The sequence below is a fragment of the Cibotium barometz genome, chromosome 10, assembly GCF_041138505.1.
Source record: "Cibotium barometz isolate CiBa-2024 chromosome 10, ASM4113850v1, whole genome shotgun sequence".
Classification (NCBI taxonomy): Eukaryota; Viridiplantae; Streptophyta; class Polypodiopsida; order Cyatheales; family Cibotiaceae; genus Cibotium; species Cibotium barometz.
Window position 1 is genome coordinate 14,340,032 of NC_141055.1, and position 20,746 is coordinate 14,360,777.

Here is a 20,746-nt window from a genome sequence, read left to right on the forward strand (position 1 = left end):
AAGGGCGACGAGCATATGTATGTAAGGGCCCCTGATGAGTATGCAAAGGCCCCCGCCAAACAGCATCTGAGAAATCCCCCCGCGGGGCACAAATCGTGTCTTTTTACCACGTACTTCCACCCATGGCTGCTCAACCTCATTCTGAACATCCACATGTACATCCATGTGCTGGGTATCATGTAAAGGAGCGTCATGCTCATCTTCCACGGGCAACTGCCCATCAACGATATCCTTGGTAGCAACAACTTGTTCTTTCTTAGGACATTCGGAGACAAAGTGGCCCATCTCACCACATTTGAAACAGTGGCCATCAAATGTATCCCACCTCAATTTATACATTAAAGGTTGCAGCCCAGCCATATTGACACGCAAATGTGTCGGCCTAGGTCTCCCAGTATCCCACAACATGCATAGACGATTTCGGTTTCTAGATGTCATTCGAGGCACCACCAAGACATCACCGATACCTCGCATGAGACCTGGTAAAACACGCCAAACTCTCTCTCTCTCTCTCTCTCTCACACACACACACAAGCCTAGAGGCAGAGCAGAAGCAAAGGCGGCTATGAACAAGGACTGGTGACAGCCAGCAGGTGGGAATAGAACAGATGTAGAAGAAGCCGCCAGAAAAGGCGACAGCCAGCAGGAAGAAAACGACACCCAACAGGAACAGAAAACAGACAGAGAGAAGAGGTGACGGCGGCTCTCTGCACAACAAGAACATACTCTCTCTCTCTCTCTCTCTCTCTCTCTCTTAACGGGGCACGACAAATAATGTTTCTTTCTTCTCTCTCTCTCTCTCTCATCTTTGACTCCCCTGAGGGTATGCAGCGTCATCTGGATGCTTTACATGAGTTTGCACATGATAGTGGATTGTCTGTCAACCTTGGCAAAACCAAGGTTATGGTGTTTAACACCACGCCACAGTGGGTTAGGCGATCAGCTCCCACATTTACATATGGGCAGGAGATTGTGGAGTATACAGATGCATATACATATCTTGGGGCAGTATTCAGTGGGCCAGTGTTTTCGATGTGGAGAGCAGCAGAGACTAGATTGTCTAGAGCACATGCAGCCCTGGGTGGTTTGGAGTGGATGTGTTCGTAGGTTCAGTTTCAAGAACCTCGAACGAAACTTTGGCTTTTTGACACTCTAGTGACATCAGCTATGCTTTATGGAGTGCAGATATGGGGACCTTCAGTGGGCCATCACAGCGCAGGCGGGTGGAGAGGTATGGAGAGGCCTTTGGTATCTATGATTGCTAGGATTATTAGAGCCAAGGCCGTGGTACCTCATGAGATTATTCGAGCAGAGCTGGCGGCTGTCCCTTTGGTGATTGAGGCTCTTACGAGATTAGTCTCCTACATACATGGCTTGTGGGATCTCCCTCGAGACAGATATGCACGCCTCGCCCTTGAGTCCTCCCGACAGTTAGCTTTACAGGGAGACACGGCTTGTTGGTATGGACAGATGACATCTTAGTTCCAGGCACATGGTTTTAGCATGGACAGATTGCCTCCCTTCCAGTATTCTCTGGAGGCATCCTCTCTCACTCTCACACGGACAGAGATTACCAGACTCATCCGTCAGGATTTAGTTCAGCTGGACATTAGGAGGACATGGATACAGCCGACTGAGGAGCTGGGCACGAAGATGGCTTTCCACAGAGGGCATTTTCTTCAGCTCACAGCAGATGGTTTTGTGATCAGACCCAGTTACATGAATGTACACTTGTCTCATGCAGTACGATGTGCTATTGGTCAGATTCGCACATCCTCACATCAGCTTGAGATTGAGATTGGCCGATATAGAGGTATACGAGCTGAGGCCAGGATATGCCGAGTATGCCATGGGGAGCCAGAGACAGAGCTGCATTATATATGCCATTGTATTGCATACTATGAGATACGTGGTCGTTTCCACTGTTTATTCAGAGAGGGTTTTAGACCACTTTCCAGAGTCATGGGGTACCAGGACCAGAGGTGTTTGGGATTGTTCTTGCTTGAGCTGCGGAGATATAGAGATAGCCTGCTTAGGCGCACAGAGAGCCAGACTCAGAGACACATTACAGACTTCTTTAGTCCAGCCATCACTGCGCCAGATGGACCACAGCAGCAGCAGTAGGACATGGATACCGCCCACACCAGCGGTACACTGATTGATCGTGCGATTGAGCTTGGGTGGTCCAGACGCCCACGACTACGGAGGAGGGCATCCCAGCATAGACGGAGGTTGCAGAGCGGCGGATTCGGATTATTCTTGCGAGACATGCGGGACACCCAGTTAGGGTGCTGACCACAGAGGATATTGAGGAGATCCGCCAGCGTCCGATGCGGCACATATTATGAGATGGAGGCACCTCCATAGTGTACCCCTCCGTCCCACATGATATTGTATCCCCTCACTGTACTCCACTCACCTCCATAGCCCCCCAACACCCCCCCCCCCCCCCCCCCCCCCTCACTATATTCACACCCTATAAGGGTTTCTGTTTACCTTCCAGTTCCAGTTTCATTTTCTAGGTGCCAGTAGTATCATCTTTATTTTTCATTTTCTGGTTTTTTATCCAGACATTGTATCAGATCCACCATGATGTAACTTTTTGGTCTCATAGGTCATTATGGCCTTTTGAAGACGTTAATATAACATTTCATTTCATTTCATTTCTCTCTCTCTCTTACACACTCCACCATGATGATGGTATTTCATCCTCCATAGCTCCATGTGTGGTCTTGTGGATGCCAACATGGTATTAGAGCTCAGATTGCCATTGCCATCATCATCCTACGTTTTCTACATGTGAAGCCTTGTGTTTTGATGCTACAACCATCATCAACATCGTCTGTGTTTTCATCTTGGTGGCTCTAAAATCTCAGCCAGCTCCTTCCCCCTGCGTTTTTATCATTGTGCGAGCTCCGTCGCCCTAGAGCCTCCCGCAGCCGAGCTCAGCCGCCCCAGAGCCCATCGCTGTTATGCTCTGCTGCCCGAAACCCGGAAGCCGTCACCTCTGCCTGCTCAACTGGTCTCCGCCTGCCCATCTGGCGGTGCTACTGCGGAGTGCCTTGCCACCGCTGGCTGGTCCACCCAGGACCGTTGCTGTCCTTGTTGGGCTGCCAACTGCCGTCCCCCACCCGCCTCTTTGGCGCTTTGCCTAGGCTCATCTACTTGCTGCGTTTTCTGGGGTATCACCCGTCTGTTGTGCTTGTCTTCTACCTTAGCCACAGTGCTCCACGCTGGATCTCCAGCCCTTTCGTGGCACACCTTCAGCAAAGCGTGCTTCATCAGAAAAAAAGAAAGAGAAGGCAGCTTCAAATCATCTTCACATGCGTTTTTAATTGAAGATAAGCTTTTGAGCCCTTTTTCATCACACGTGGGATGCATGACTCCACGGCACTGATTTCTTCAGCTTTGGTATCATGTGCTTCATCAATATTTGCTTCACTGGCTTCATCTACATCCGCGCTTGAGCTCCAAACTCAAGTGTCCATTGCCTCGAGAACAATGCTTGGACCCCAAGTGTCTTTTGCTTGGAAACGATGATGTAAAAGGACTATCAACATATGCTCAAGCGGAAATTTCAAAGCTTCTTGATTTCTTATCTTTTATCTACCTTTTGATTTCCCATTATGTTTGAGTCAAGGGTTCTCTGCCTGGGTAGTCCCCCAAAATCTGAGTTATTTATTTTCGGATCCTTTTGGATTATGTAACGCCTTATTTCTATAAAAGGCTCGTCTCCATCATACCCTTTTTACCCTTACTTTTGGTTTGGGGGGGGGGTGGGTGGTTGTTTTGGTATGCCGATGTAGGCTGTCTTCATCACCCGAGGTAGGACCTGACCTGTGAGTCTTTCGCCAAGACCATGCTTGTTAAGACTCTGAGCCTTTTGTGTCATGCTCACTGGCCTCTGAGTCATGCATGTTGGCCTCTAGGTCTGAAGCGTGGAACATGTCTTGTGTTTTTGCTTGTGTTGGTGTGCGGGACTCTTGAAGGTAATACATGCAACTCCACCATCACTTCGAAGGGGGGTTTGTTGGATATTTCGGAGTTAGTATCGAGTCTAGTGTCCTTTGTGGTGTGAACACCCTCTTGTTTAGGGTCAAAAGATAAAGGCCTTGGTGCCTATGAAAGCATGTACTTGGGTCCTTCATTCTCATATGCGTCCCACCGCCTCAGAGTGGAGATAGGTAGAGCTGAGCACATCTTCAGAGCCGGGAAGCTCATACGGAGACCCAGAGAGGAGAGGATTTGCCGATTATGTCACACAGAGGTGCCGTTGGCTAGTATACAATGAGATTCGCGGGAGGTTTCACTGCCTGTTTCGTGAGGGATTTGGTCGACTCTCCAGAATCATTGACTTCCAGGACTAGCATCGCCTAGGCCTCTTCCTGCTTGAGCTCCGCAGACACATGGACACTTTCTTGAGAGAGCTTCGGCCCCAGCCACCCCGCTCCCTCCCTCGCCAACCAACCATCACTCGTTTTATCTGGACCCACGAGGTGGAGGACACTGATATAGTGGATCTTGTGGACCCTCGAGCTGCTCCGGACCTAGTTGGGAGTGTAACATGGGTTAGCGATGTGCCATTGAGAGAGTTAATTTTCTCATAAAAAACATGGATAAAAATAGCGCAAAGCTCCATAAAAGCAAGGAGTGCGCTCATAACTCAGTGTTTTGAGCCAACCTTGTGTGGGTCTGGATCCAGACTAACCCTTGAGGTGGGTCTTGGATTGTGGATCTTTGTAGGTTGGTATCATGTATGGTATGGGACGAGCATGGTGGTGGTCTGATTGCAAGGTGCTCTTGAGATCAGAAGGCCTTATGCTATGGTGTTGCGCTCATCTTACTCTCCCAAGCTGAGCGGTGGTTCAATGCAGCAAACCTATGGTTGGGAGGTGAGTTTGCATACTTCTTTTCTGTGTGTTTTTATCCGTATGCATGTGCGCTTGTTTGGTGCTCTGGATGTAGAACGATTGTGGGTATACATTGCGAGGATGTAACATCACACATGTGCTTTGTGCATTTCACAAAGTGGGAACATAGCAGATGTAGGAGTGACATGCTGCCTTCCTACGCATGTGGATCCTTGGTCTCTTCTTCACACGAAGGGATGACCAGTTGGTTGGCACTAGGTGCCCCCAGTGTGCCACCCCCCCCCTCCTCTCCCAAAAAGAAAAAAAAGAAAAAAGAAGTAGCCTCCCTCCATGAGCAGCCAAGCATGCAGAGAAGCCCCCCTTCCTTGGGCTACATTGTACTCTTTACGTCATGAGAGGGTTGAATTTTACCAATGCGCACATTTCCTTTTTTATCAATAGAAGGATCTTTGCTTGGAAAGGAAAAAGTATGACTGATGCCAACTAATTGCGGCAGCTTTCATGGATCATTTGGCTTTGAAAAAACATCTCCAAAGTAAATGTAATCTTTTGCTTTTCTAGAGTCTCCATAGTGTCATCCTCAAAGGTATAGGCATCTTGTTGCAGTCTTTGATAGCTCATATCAAGAATCAAAACCTTGGTTTTGCCACTGTTCACTTTCAAGTCCCTTATCTTGCAAAAAACCTGACGTGCATCCAGGCTTAATGTGGTAGAAGTACATCCTCATATTTTCTTTGAGAGAGATGGTTCTAACTTTAATCAAAGCTGTCTCTAAACCATCTAGCCTTTTAGCTCAACCATGGCTACTCATAACGGGGGCTGTACAAGATGAGCTAGCTGGTGCTTGGAGAATATAATATAAGGGTGGATCATTGATATCCAACATGGGAAACCCTTATGCTCTGAAAGATGCAAGCCATGAATAGGGCAAGAAAATGTTATGTTCTCCTCTGTCAACAGGTGGAATTTTCTGCAGTAGGAAGACCTAGACTGGTCTACATGAATGGTTGCTGTTTAAACTACTTTGAGGGCGGATTCTATTGCTTTTCAAGTTTGGTCTCCTCTCTTGCATAACTGCTCGAAAAGAATTTAAGATCCCTAGAATGGGGAGAAAGGGGTTCTATATAGACATAAAAAAGTAGGTCTACTTGCTGTAGTTTGTCTCAATTTGCATTAGTTCCATTCACACTTGCAGTAGTTTTGGTAGACAACCAACCGCTTGTGCATTGGGCACCCTACCTCACAGTCATGCCTACTAAGATGCATTACACATTGGAAATTCTTGCCCTCATGGCCTCGTGCATGAAAGGGAAAATTTTAGACCACTGCACACAATTCAGAGGCATTGTACATGTTTATTTTGCTTCAATACATGTGCATCATGCTTGTGAATAACATATGTTTTGCTTCATTTTGTGTTTTCAGAAGAATGTGCTTGACCTTAAGACACTATTTTAAGTAAATTAATGATAGCATGATATTTAATTGGACTAGCTTGATGGACTCAAAGTGTGTGTATGGATTGACCCACGAAGGTAGAAGTGATGAGAGTGAATAAAAAAAGACAAGCATGCTTTTTGTGACACAGGCTGGGATCATGAAGAAATTAGTGTGTGTAACTGGGGCAAGTGGCTTTATTGCATCATGGCTGGTGAAATTGTTGCTGGAACGTGGCTATCATGTTCGTGGACTGGTAAGATCTCCAGGTAAGGTGTTTTTAATTCTTTTCAAAAGACAGCTTTTGGGTATATCTTTGGTTGTTTCAGTACTATGGGCTTATCATTGCTGTGAAAGTTTAAGATTCATGTACAGTATTAAAAGTCAGCAAGGCAGAGACCTAAATAGCATGTAGCATGTACCTTTTCAAATCTATCAGGTAGCAATGTTGGCATTTGACCGACTCAGAGACTGGCTTTTTGACAGGCAGCTCCCTGGATATACACCTCTTCCTTTTCATCAGCTCATTTTCTAGGTCGTACAAGCTCCTTCCCCTCTCCCTTGGATTCATGAGCATGCGAATCGTATGTCTAAATCCTTGCCTTAGTGGAAAGCGGCATTTGGATGGATATGGAAGAGCAAATTGCCCTAAAAGCACCGATTGTTTCTATGGAGATGTATTATGGGTGTTTTTCCGGTGGGGATTCTTTTGGCATGGAGACACATTGCTTCTACCTAATGTAGGCGATTCTCTCACCCACATGAGACAGTGTCTCATCTTCTGTGGTACCTTACTCTGGAGCCCTCCTAGAGTGTAACTTGGTTGAACACAATGCTAATCAATACACTTAAATACACCAAGATTTAATGGACAATATGCTCAATACAAGAAGTAAATTTGCTGAATTGACAAGAGACGCACAATGAGCCGGAACAGCCGGCTCTTCCCTCAAATAAAGTATATTGATCTTGGGAGAATCAAGTACTTAGTGTCATGGGCATTTCTGACTAGATTCCCATACCAATGCATATGAATACAGTATTGCAAACAATGTGTTGTTGGTGTAGAGACTTGCAACTCACACTACCTTCTCAAGTGCCCATGTTCCATACTATCTACTCTCTATTGTTCCACCAACACATGGTAGCAATAATCTGCAAGAGAGTACGTAGGACAAGAGAACACTACATAGGGTATGTGAACATGGAGTCCTACTCCTCCCTTCTGCTACTTGCTTCCATATTTAAGCATCAAAGCTTACCAATTGCAAGTAGAGTCGATGTCAGCGGAAGTCTTCACGATGGAAGCGTTTGGAGTATTGAAATCTTCAATTTGTTGCGATCCTTCACAACAAAAGTCTTCAAAAGGATGAAGGGAATACAGCCAAAAAGGCTTCATGAAGGGGGCGCTTAGAGAGGGAAGAGTGATGGTGAGTTGTCCACTGAGTTTTGGTCGCCCAAAACTTAATGAAGTGTGTGCACACTCACTTATAAATTAGTGCTAATTCCTAAGGCTAGGTTTTTGACCAATACTTACCACTTGTCACATGCCACATATCCATGTCAGCTGACAGTTTCACACGCACGGTTCACGGGTGGGCGTCTCCTTACTCGGAACCACACCTTGGTCAAGCAAGCATGAAAACAGCATGCAAATTCAATTGCAAGAAAGCACATAAAGATGCTATGCAATGCAACATTGTTATGGACAATCCCTATTCATGATACTATACCAAAATAAACGTGCTCTAAGCAAGTACACGAGCTTCCAGACCCAATGGAACACCAATCCTCCAGGCATTTTCGGGCATGTACACACGGGCACAAGTCCCAACGAAAAGCCAAGTCCACAGTATCACATGAGTGGCATCAATCCCCGACATATGCAATTGCCATGGATGCCAGTCCAATGTACATACATAACGAGAAAGCACGGGTGGACCAATTGGGCGGCCAAATGGTGACATGGATAGATTGTTAGGGCACCTAGGGGCACGATTTCCAGGGAGACTTTTTGGGAGTCAGTTTCGGCTTTTTGGTCGACTCTCTCCACCATTTCCGGCTTATGTAGTCTTTCTGGATTGGACGAGATTCTAGGCACTTTGGACTATCTACAATGTCCGGAATGAGTTGCTTTTTTTTGTTGTTCATGTCGACTCTTTTTTCTTCTTCCGTACATCACTTTACAAGTCTCTCAGAGATTATTTTGATCTTGGAGAGCTCTCTTTCCTGTAGCACGAGGTGTTTTTCCACTGTTTCCGTTCCGAGTCGTAGCTGTTTCACTTTGGGACAGCTATGAATGTACATTACTTTTATTAATGAAGCAGTGGTTTCACTAAAAAAAAAAGTATGTCTGTGTGTGAAGCTAGTCTTATGAGCGAGGAAGTATGTGTGTGTGAACCCACTCTTATGAGTGAGGAAGTATGTGTGTGGGTGCATGCGAACATTCTCTAGCAAAGGAGTAAACACCCACTTATGTGTTTGTGTGTGTGAACCACCCCTTACGGGGGTATAAATAATATCTAGATATTTGTGTGATGTGATAGAAGCAGTGATGGCAGGAGAAGAACCTTTTTACTTATAAAAGGTACATGTACTTCATTGAAAATTAATCAAGAACAATCACATCATTGAGTCATGCAGCTTATCTCTCTACATTTGAGCATTATCTCTTTCTCTCTCTCTCTCTCTCTACATTTGAGCCTTGCTCATGGCGTGAAGCTGCGCCGCCCCCCCCCCCCCCCCTCTGTTCGCGCTGGTGGCCCTTTGCCGCGCTGCGCCCCTGCTGCTTCCCCTCCGCCTCCCTTGATCTACGCACTGCTCCCTGTTCCCTTTCCCACCACCCGCCCTTGCTCCCTTTTCCCACCCGCCCTTGCTCAGGTCCCAAGGCAGCAACCAGGGGGAAATAGCACAATGAACCTTCAAGAGCTGGAGGCATACATCAAGATAGTGGAGGACAACACCAAGAAATTACTGGGCGAACAAAAGAAGGTGCTGGACAGGGTTCTGAACCAACATGAAAAATAGTTGGAAGGCCTCCGCAAGGAGATACAGGGAAAGAACAACAGGATTGAAGAACTGACAGCCCAAGTGAACCAACAGGAAGAGGTGATTCAGATGTTGAAAGAGACCCAGCTGCAACAAACAGAAATGCCAAAAGCTGCCCCAATGATAGGGGAACTCTGGGCAGAAATGGAAGCCCTAAAGGCTACGGTCAAGGACCATACAGTGGAGGACGGGGAACTGAATATTCAGGAGGGTTTAAGGATTGACTTGGAGCAGTTGAAAGCTGCGAGTGAGAAGCTGCGGGAAGAACTGCAGACCACTAAGAAAGATTGGGTGGAGGTGGTGAAGAAGCACAACCCCCCGTAGAGCATCATACATAATGAAGGGAGAGAATTAGGGTTTCATGTGGGAGACATACATAGAAAAGAAGGGAGAGAGAGAGAGAGACATATGTGGGGATAAGTCAACTCATGGAATGAGTGTGTGACTCCCCTATCACACATGTATAGTTGCACTAGTACACATAGTGCACTTAGTACATTAAAAGTACTAAGTGTACTATGTACTATAAAACTTATGGGCTAGTACACACTATAAGGGTGGGCATAATGCCTTTACCCCAACAACCTCCCACTTAAAGGCAAAGTGCCCTTAAATGAAGGAAAAGAAAAATCAGCATGTACATGATAATATACAAGGCCATATCAAGGCTGAAACTGGCCTCATCCAATGCCCATCAAGTGTCTGCAATGAGCAAACCACTCTGGAGGCAAACTCTTTGTCAACAGATCAGCCGGGTTGTCATCCGTATGAATCTTGACAAGCTGAATTTGCTTGTTCTCTATCACCTCTCTGATGAAGTGATACTTCACATCCACATACTTCGTCTTTGCATGAAAGACAGGGTTCTTTGCCAACTGGATGGCACTCTGACTGTCACAATGCAACAATGGAATGCAATGTCCGGCCTAGTAGCAACCATGGCATACATGAGACTGCCACAAGCTGAAGCATACGGAATCTTGGCCATATCAGCCCTGTCACTATCCGACTGTGGGCTGTCCATAGCACTGAGTTTCACATATGGAGGCAAAGGAGTACTAGTCTTCTTCCCCCCGTCCATATTGAACCTCTGCAAAACTTTGCCAATGTATTCCTTCTGAGACAAATACAACACATGCTGATTTCTATCCCGAAGTATCCGCATACCCAAAATGTGATTTGCATCACCCAAATCCTTCATATCAAAGGTTTGATGCAGCCTCTTCTTCAAGGCATCCATCTCTTTACGAGATTTCCCGGCAATCAACATATCATCAACATACAAGATGAGGATCAATAGACTGCCATCCAAAGCTTTCTTGGTGTATAAGTAGTGATCTATGTCACTTCTCCTGAAATCTTGGGATTTCATGAATGTATCAAATTTATGATACCATTCCCTTGGTGCCTGTTTGAGCCCATAAAGACTCTTTTTCAGCTTGCATACAAGCTTCTCCTTTCCATTCATTGCATAACCCTCTGGCTGTTGCATATATATCTCCTCATGGAGATCACCGTGAAGAAAAGCAGTCTTCACATCCATCTGAATCAAATCCAGATCATCATGAGCAACCAAAGCTAATACAGCTCTAAGTGTGGTCATTTTGACCACGGGAGAGAAGATCTCATCAAAGTCCACACCATATTCCTGCTTGAAGCCCTTAGCCACTAACCTGGCTTTGTATCTTGGCTTTGCATCAGGTGCAACTTTGAGCCTATAAACCCACTTGCATGGCAAAACCTTCTTGCCTGTAGGCAAATGCACCAACTTCCATGTTCCATTTTTGTGTAGAGAATCCATCTCTGACTTCATAGCACGCTCCCATAGAGCCTTGTCTGCCCTCTGTAAAGCCTCCTTATAACATGAGGGCTCCCCACAGTCAGTGAGCATCAAGTAGTCAACCCCTGGAACAAACCTGTCAGGGGGTCTGGAGGGTCTTGTGGACCTCCGTACCCAATGACCATCATTTGTAGGTTGCTGTCCAGCCTGCATATCACCTATTGGTGGCTCCTGTTCCATGCCATAAGGTTGAAAGATCATGCCCGGTATCTCCTCTAACTATGGGATATCCATAGGGATATTTTCTGCCATCTCTGGCTGTCCATTTGGACCATTTTCAGCACCATTTAAGGGCTGGTTTTGTTGCTGTAATGGCTGATTTACAGCCCTTGGTTGTTGTCCATGATGTCCATCATCATCAAAGATGACTCTGCCAGGCTCCTGTTGCCTTGCAGGCTCCTTATACATGCATGTTTCATCAAAAATGACATCATTGTTGCGTATAATCTTTCTATTCACTGGATCCCAAAGTCTATCCCCCATTTCACCTCTGTCACCATATCCTAGGAATATGCATTTGTGAGACTTAGGATCAAGTTTGGTGCGTATTTCCCTGCGTATGTGCACGTACGCAACACAACCAAACACTCTCAAGTGCTTGTAGGACGGAGGCTTCCCTGTCCATACTTCCTCTGGCACTTTCCCACCAAGCCTCGTGTTAGGTGACCTGTTTATAAGATGAACGGCTGTCATAACAGCTTCAGCCCAAAAACCATGAGGTAATACAGCATGTGACAACATAAAACGGACCTTTTCCTGAATGGTCCTGTTCATCCTCTCTGCTGTCCCGTTTTGTGGAGGATCATAAGGAGTAGAGAGCTCCCTCTTGATGCCTTTAGCATCACAAAAGTCCTGAAACTGTTTGGACATGTACTCTCCACCATTGTCGGAACGCAAAGCCTTCAGTGTTTTGCCAGTTTGATTCTCAACATGAGCAACAAACTTTACAAACACTGAGAATGTATCACTTTTCAAACGAAGAGGATAAACCCACACCTTGCGTGTGGCATCATCAATAAAGGACACAAAATATTTTGCCCCTCCCAAAGAAAGCTGAGGCATCTCACATACATCTGTATGCACAAGCTCTAACTGAGCATCTTTCTGTCCAAGAGCTTTCTTGTGGGGGCACTGGAGTTGCCTGCCATATATACAATGCTCACAAAACTGAAAACTTGAGAACTTTAGAGAAGGCAAGTAACCAAAACGAGACAATTGCTCCATTCCTTTGACACTCATGTGTCCCAACCGGCTATGCCACATAGAGATTTCCGGCAGCTCGGTTGCATTTACATTAGCATGGTGATAAACACCAGCATCATGAAGTAAAGAGTGTCCACCTTAGAGCCTCTGGCAACAACCAGTGAGCCCTTACTAATCTTTCACTTTCCACGACCAAATGTGGTAACATAATCAGCATCATCAAGCTGTCCAGTAGAAAGCAGGTTCTTCTTGATCTCAGGCACATGCCTGACATCATGGAGCATAAGCTGTGAGCCATCTGAAAACACAAGCCTCACATCACCTCTACCAAGAATCTTGCATGCATGGTTGTCACCCAAATAAACTACTCCTTCATTGCCAGCAGTATACCTGACAAACAAGTCTCTGCAACCTGTGACATGAAAGGAGGCACCTGAATCAATGATCCATGAGTGCATACCATGACCATCTCCTGCAAGAAGTGAATGGGCATCAAGTGAAGACGTGAATAGGACTTCATCCTCACTGTCATCTGCATGTGACACATTGACTTCTTCAATCTTGACTCCACTTTTGTCTTTTGGCTTTGCATCTTTGGCTTCATCTTTGTCTTTGTCTTTTCCTTTGCCCTTTTCCTTTTGATCATTCTTCCATTTGTAGCATTGCTTTTTGATATGCCCCTTCTTGCCACAATAATGGCATTCCAAGTCCTTTTTGGAGCGGGACTTGCTCCTTCCCCGGTCTTGGCTTTTACCCCTTTGCTGGGATCTCCCACGTGCATTCATTGCATTGGACTTTCCAACAGAGTTGTTCATCCTGTTCATCTCCTCTTGAAGGAGAGCACCCTCCACATCTACATATGACAGCATAGCATTTGAATTGCTAGTGGCTGTCCTGAATGTGTCCTAACTCTCTGGCAAAGTGCATAAGAGAAAGGTGGCTTTGAACTCATCGTCCATTGCCAACTTTTGATTGATGACCTGGCTGACAACACCATTAAACTCATTTAGATGGGCTGTCATAGACGCCCCTTCCTTCATTTGAAGACCTATGAGTTTCTTCAACCAATACACTTTGCTTGAGGCACTTTGCTGGGCATACAAGTCCTGCAATCTTTGCCACATTCCCCAAGCTGTCTTCTCTTCACGTATGCTGAAAAGTAAAGTGTCTGACACAGACAACATGATAGTGGATCTTGCTAGCTCATCCATATCTTCCCATTCTTCAGCAGTAAGAGAAGCGGGCATTACACCCCTTTCTTTGATGGGCTTGTGCTGCTTCTTCTGGAGCAACACATTATAGCAGTGGGTTTGCCAAATGTCATAATTATGTGAGCCTTCAAGCTTTTTGATGTGAAGCAATGAAGAGCTCTCACCTGTGGTTGCCATAGCAATATGCAACCTTTGTCAATGCCTGACTCCCTGCAAGATGTGCAAACACTACACCACAAGCACACAAAGTGCTCACAGTTGTTCTCCCAAAGTTTATCTCCCACTGTGGAAGCACGAATGCAACTCTTCTCCCACTGAATGTGATAAAATCACCAAAATCTGGTTGCTGCAGATTTAGGACAGCACCTTAGATGTGCTCTGTTCCCCTAAAAGTACTGTACAACAGTACTAAGTGCTCACCAATGATGTACCAAACCTGTACCGGCAAGTACAGCAGCTGAAAATGAACCTTTTCCTCACTCAAATCAATGTACAGCCATGCCAAAACTTGTACAAAGTTGTACCAAATCTGTACCAGCAAGTACAGTAGCAATAAATGCTCTCTTGGCTGTCCAAATGAGTGAAAATCAGACCTTAACAGTCCTCACCACTGCATACAACAGTCTCGGACAGAAATTGAGCAAAAGCCCCTTGATTCAAGATCAATTTCTGATCATACATGGTACATTAACGCACATGAAGGCATCCAGAGTCTTCACAATGCTTCCCCCTGGCCACATATACATCCAATACATAAGAGCCCCTTGATTTACAGGCACATTGAGTGCTTGACAGGCATCAACACATTGCCCAAAGCATCAAATGCCAGTGCCTGCATGCAAATCAACCCAATCGGCACGAAAGCCCTTTGATCTGCACTCCAATTTCCTGCAATTTTGCCCCAAATGTGAGATTGCTCACATCATACAGCATGTATGAATGCCCAATGGCACAATTACATCAAAAGCCCCAAATTTTGACACCCAAATTCCTGCAAATTGACCCGGAATGTGACCAATGTCACCCAATTTTGCCAATTTTGCTCAAAAATTGAGCAATTTGGACTTGTACCTGCACAATTGATGATTGTACCTGCTCAATTGATGATTGGACATGCAAATTCCAAAATTGAAGCAAATACCTCAGGCAATTTCTGATTAATGTTGCAGAAAGGGAGGAGTTGTATTGCTGCAGGAAAAGGGGGGTGTTGGGGGGCGTCGTGCTGATGCTGCTGCTGCTGCTGCTGCTGCTGTGCAGAAGGTGATAGCTGAGGAGCTCTGGTCGTATGCCTGGTCGCTTCTTCTCCAGGCTCGAAACTCCAGTAGTAGAAGCTCGCGGGTGAATCTCCCGAGAAGCAGGCGTATGCGTGCGATGTTGGCGTTGATGCGTAGCTCTCCTCGTGGGCGACAAGACCTCCACGGGGACACGTAAGCGTGCCCTTTGTTACGCCTTGGCCAGCGCTACACCCGCCACGTGTTTATCCAGCGGCTCCAGCGAGACGAAGATGTTTGAGCCGGTGCTGCTGCTGGGGCGCAATCGCTTCGCTACACGCAAGTTTGCAGGCGCATGCGACGGGAGGTAGGCGCACGGAAAGCACTCGACTTAGTGTGGCGAGACGGCCACAGCACAGATAAAGCGATGTCGCCTCCGACAGTGCCTTTATCGCAGAAGCGCCACGTAGCGGGAAGCTCCTTCAATCCAAACATCGTCGGGGAAGCTCCAGTGGATGCACGTGTCCTTCTCAGGCTCCGGATTGACGTTGGTGCGTAGCTCTCCTCGTGGGCGACACGCTGATGCTTTCCGTTCGAATGTGCGGACTCTGTGCACTTGTGCTGCCCAGGCTAGCGGGCAGAGAGTGGTGGGCAGCGGCAGTACCGCCGAAACGGGCTGAGCCTCTGCACTCGTTTTGTTACGCCTTGTGGCCAGCCTTGTTTGTTGCCACCGCCTCTTACTGTCTTGCAGCGCCCAACACGACAGCAAGCTCTCCTCTGCTCGTGCCAAGCTCAAGGCTCCATAGCCGAGCTTCTTCTTCGCGATGAAGACGACTCCACACACCCGCACACACACGGACACAACCGTGGCTCTGATACCAGTTGAAGGGAGAGAATTAGGGTTTCATGTGGGAGACATACACAGAAAAGAAGGGAGAGAGAGAGAGAGAGAGAGACATATGTGGGGATAAGTCAAGTCATGGAATGAGTGTGTGACTTTGCAATCACACATGTATATTTGCACTAGTACACATAGTGCACTTAGTACATTAAAAGTACTAAGTGTACTATGTACTAAAAAACTTATGGGCTAGTACACACTATAAGGGTGGGCATAATGCCTTTACCCCAATACATAAGACTCTCGAGGAGGAGAAACACATGAAGGATAGGGCCCTCCACGTGCGAGTACGGGGGCTACAGGCGGGGGCTTCCCCAAAGGAGGATGCCATGACACTTTGCCAAATGCTAGGAGTGGACGGGACCGCCCCCCCCCTTTGCAGATACATGGAGGGCATCAAAGGATATGACACGAGAGCGACCCCTCATCATTAGATTCCCTGATGCCACTAGCAGACAGGTGGGCTGCCCTCAAGGGCACACAGGTGTACATGGGAGATGATCTCACTCTAGCACACAGGTGGCACACCGGCGTGAGGCGATGGTGACTGTTCATGAGGCCCACAGAGTAGGCAAGTGGGCTATCTACAGAGATGGTAGAGTCATTATCACTGAGCACCGTCCCAAATAGGGACGCGGGGTCTATGAAACCAAACACCTGGGGTTGGCAGTATGGAACTGCAATGGCATGCTGTGTCGAATCCAGTAGGCTTGAGCGAGATTCTCATAGGCAGGGATGCCATTTTTTATATAGAGACTCATCAGAGCCCTAAGAGGGGCTTAGCATACATAGCCGGGTATGAGTGGGAGTCAGCTTTTCGAGGCGAGACCCGCACATCAGGAGGAGTATGTGGCTCTGGGGGGGTAGCTATAGATCCCATCTCCGACAGATTCTCAGCATCGTCCGGAAAGACGAGGATGCACGATATCTTTGGGTGCGGCTACAGCTTAGCAGTGACAATGACAGAGTCATCCACATTGCTGTGTGTTATTTTGCACCACGCCACTCTCCTTACGCCGCACAACATGGCCAGTCAGGGTACTTACCATTATATGAGGATATCATGGAGTTCTCACAGTTGGGGGAAGTCCTCTTGCTCGGGGATTTCAACGCCAGGACGGGAATTCAGCAGGTCCCACTACTCGATCTAGACGACCCTATCAGACTATAGGAGCTGGACATCACTGACACAGGGCTGCAGCAATCCTCACAGGACCGTGAGGAGGTCAGAGTGTATAGGAGATATTTCTTAGAGCTGGGAGCTGCACATGGTCTCGTTATCTATAACGGGATGTCCCGATAGCCCTCCTCTGATGGCCTCACCTCCTTCCCTCGCTCAGGAGGTACTAGCATTGTAGACTACCTTATGGGATCTCCGGCTTTGGCACACCTTATCCCCGACTTCTCCATTCTGCCACCCCCTTTTGAAGCTGACCATGCCTACCTCTCTTTCACTCTTACCTGCATACCACCCGTCCCTCCACCCCCCTCCCCCCCCCCCCCCCATCTCACATTACACTCAGGTCCTCTTTGATCACGAGCTTGACCTTGTTTACTCCAACCACATCTACCGCCAACTCCAGGATGTGGAACCTACTGTCCCCCTATCCACCCTCACAACACAACTCACTACCATACTCCACACATCCGCCACAGCTTCTTTCATCTGCGCGGTGGTCTACCGCCAAGCCACCTTGAGGTTCCATGCCCCAGAACTGTTGGTATGATGACGAATGTCGGGCCACATGCTGCTGTCTTAAGCATGAGGTACGGATTGGGCAAATCACGAAGCGCCAAGGGCAACGGATTTCTCAACGATTCCCTCGACGCAAGAAACGGGAGTTCTATGCTCGGAAAGAGGATGAGTTATACCGACTTTTCTTAGGGCCGAACTGCAAAGAGGCATGGAGGAAACTCCGAGAACATCGCCCTCCCACACCTATCACCTACCTAGACACATGGCACTCCTATGCACACTCCCTCATATCCCCCATCAACCACCCCTACCCCCACCACCAAACCCTGCCCCACTACCTCCACCTTCTTCACAAAGGGCATGGTCCTCAAGCCCATTCGTAGACTACGCAATGGGCGAGCCCAAGATCATGAGGGACTCACTGCCGAGTACATCTCGCATGCCCATGATACCCTAGCGCCCCTACTAGCCTACATGTTCAATAGAGCCTTTTGTGAAGGATTTCCACCCTCTGGGTCCACCAACACTATCACCCCCATCCTCAAAGCCAGAGATCCACTTGATCCTAATGACTACAGGACGATCATGATTGGCCACACATTGGCCAAACTCTATGGATCAGTGCTAGAGGCGGAGCTCAGCTCATTTGCAGAGAGCCAAGGATGCAGAGCCTCAGAACAGGCTGGCTTTCGGAGGAGCTACTCTACCCTTGACCACATCTTCACCCTCCGTGCCATCATCGAGGAGGGTAGAGCACGACACCAGAGGATTTACTGCTGCTTTGTGGATTTCCGCAAAGCTTTTGATACTGTACCCCGAGCCCGCCTCTTACACTGTCTACAGGAGATTGGAGTCCCATCTGACATGGTTTGGAGCATCATCGCCCTCTATGAGTCCATCACCGGACGAGTGAGCCCTAGGAGGTACATCACAGGAGATTTCCAGCACTATTGGGGTGAAACAGGGCTGCCCTCTATCACCCACTCTTTTTGGCCTCTACATTGATGAGATCTCAAGCTTCATTGATGGATTAGGCGGGGCTGGTCCCACACTGGCAGGCATATTGATCCCTATACTACTTTATGTAGATGACATCGTCCTTCTCTCAGACTCAGCCGAAGGGCTTCAGAGACAGTTGGATGCCTTACATGACTTTTGCACTCAGCGGGACCTCTCTGTAAACCTTTGGTAAAACCAAGGTAATGGTCTTCAATACCTCTCGCCCCGTCACATCCAAATTGAGCTTCACATATAGAGGGGAACCTATGGAGATTGTCTCATCCTATGTCTACCTTGGTGTCACTTTCAGTGGCCCACGCTTCCCGCAACACATGCCAGAGTGACGCGGGGATATGCAGCCTTGAGCTTACTTGAGCGGCAGTGCTTCCAAGCACATTTCCAGGAGCCCAGGACGAAGGGCTGGCTTTTTGACACCCTTGTCACACCAGCCTTGATGTATGGAGCAGCTTTCTGGGGGCCAGATTTATCCAATGAGGATTGGCAGCGAGTTGAGAGGCCCCAGGTCATGAAGTGCTCCCGTATGATCCGCAGCAAACCATCAATCCCACACCAGATTATCCAAGCAAAGTTTGCTGCAGCCCTGATGGTAGTGGAGGCACTCTTCCAGACCGTCACATACCTCTATCGCATCAGTCACATAGATCTCCACAGGTACCCGAGGCTTGCCTTGGAGTCCTTCAGACAGCTAGCACTTGAGGGGCATTCTGGAGTATGGTATGCACTAGTTTCCACTTGGTTCTCAGTATATGGGCTCTGCATGGACCGCCTACCCCCCCTTCAGTATAGTTTGGACTCCCCTTTTTTCCGGCTGTCTCACGAGGATACCAACTGGGTTATCCAGTCAGATCTTCTTAGCCTCTACACACATTGCACATGGATCACATCCCTGGAGCTCCCCACGAAGATGCACTTTTACAGAGACCACTTCCTCACACTCACTAAGGATGGACTCATCTTGCAGCTACAGGTCTACACGGAGGCGAGGGACCTCACGGTCAACATGGGCAAGACTAAGGTTATGATTTTTAATACTTGAGCAGCGAGCTCAGTGGATTAGCAGATGAGCACCGGGTTTCATTTATAGAGGGGAGACTGTGGAGCAGGTTACCTCCTATGTGTATCTGGGAGTCCTATTTAGGGGCCCAGCTTTTTCCATGCGAGCAGCCGCTGAGGCGAGATTGACATGAGGATATGCTGCCCTAGGGATGCTAGAGAAGATGTGCTCACAAGTACAATTTCAGGAGCCCAAGACCAAATTATGGCTCTTTGATACTTTGGTCTCCCCTACTCTGCTATATGGTGCCCCCATCTGGGGACCGAGCCTAGATCATCGCCGCCGCCGTAGGGGGGGGGTGTTGTGGGAAGGGGCCGGGGGCTACGATGGATGGGGGTCTATGGAGAGACCTCTTGTTATGATGATTGCTAGGATGATACGCAGTAAGCCATCGGTCCCACATGAGATTATTCGAGTAGAGATGGCTGCTGCACCACTCGTAGTAGAGGCTCTTACCAGGTCAGTATCTTTCCTCCACAGTTTATGGGAGCTCCCTCGACACAGATATGCTAGGCTCGCTTTCGAGTCATCATGACAGCTTGCAGAAAGGGGAGATGAGACATGCTGGTATGCACAGATGACTACATGGTTTGGTCTACATGGGATCTTGATGGATAGATTGCCACCTTTTCAGTACTCTTTAGACGCCCCTTCTCTGCCTTTGCACCACTCAGAGGTGAAAATAATCATCAAGCAGGATATGAATCCTCTTGGGAGGGAGGGGGAGACAAGGGGATGTAAGGAAAGGGTCCGTGAAAGGGCCAGAAGGCCTCATTGGGATCTGGGAACCTAGGGAGGAATCTCGTCGAGGTAACGGCCTCCAAACAGGAGGGTTTCTCGAGGTAACTGGGGGGGGTACTGTCAGAGGGCTGCTGAGATAAATGCTCGAAAGGGTTTTTTGATGAAACTGTACCCTCATGTGCCCTTCCAGCCTGGCGACGCCGCTCAGCTCTGGAAGTCGGCTGGCGGCTCCATCTTGGGCCAACGGCCTGCCAATCTCCTGCATTAGTGGCAATGGCTGTGGCTGAATCCTTGTGCTCTGCTGCCCGGGGCCTAGCTCCCCCCCCCCCCGAAGAGGATCTGAGCTAGGACCCGCCCCGGGGGGGGGGGGGGGGGGGGTTCCTAGATTGACGGCGAGGACAAGCTCTAGCGAGATGTCCCATCTATCTACATATGAAGCATTGGCCTGGGAGACTAAAGTACTACACTCTCTGCAAAATAGGGGCTCTGCGGAGGCAACGAAGAGATATGGCA

At 47.9% G+C, this 20,746-nt stretch overlaps 1 protein-coding gene across 3 annotated transcripts in view; it reads left to right on the plus strand.

Moving 5' to 3' along the window:
• Nucleotides 1-20,746, plus strand: part of LOC147634584 (cinnamoyl-CoA reductase 1-like) — an 89,781-nt gene that overhangs the window by 31,304 nt on the left and 37,731 nt on the right. For 2 of the 3 annotated variants that reach the window (XM_086803697.1, XM_086803695.1), the window contains exons 2-3: nucleotides 6,460-6,577; nucleotides 6,795-7,094. In XM_086803697.1, coding sequence (XP_086659823.1) covers nucleotides 6,469-6,577; nucleotides 6,795-7,094 — 409 coding nt within the window. In that variant the 5' untranslated portion in view covers nucleotides 6,460-6,468. The remainder of the gene's footprint in view (nucleotides 1-6,459; nucleotides 6,578-6,794; nucleotides 7,095-20,746) is intronic. The other variant, XM_086803696.1, reaches the window with a different exon arrangement.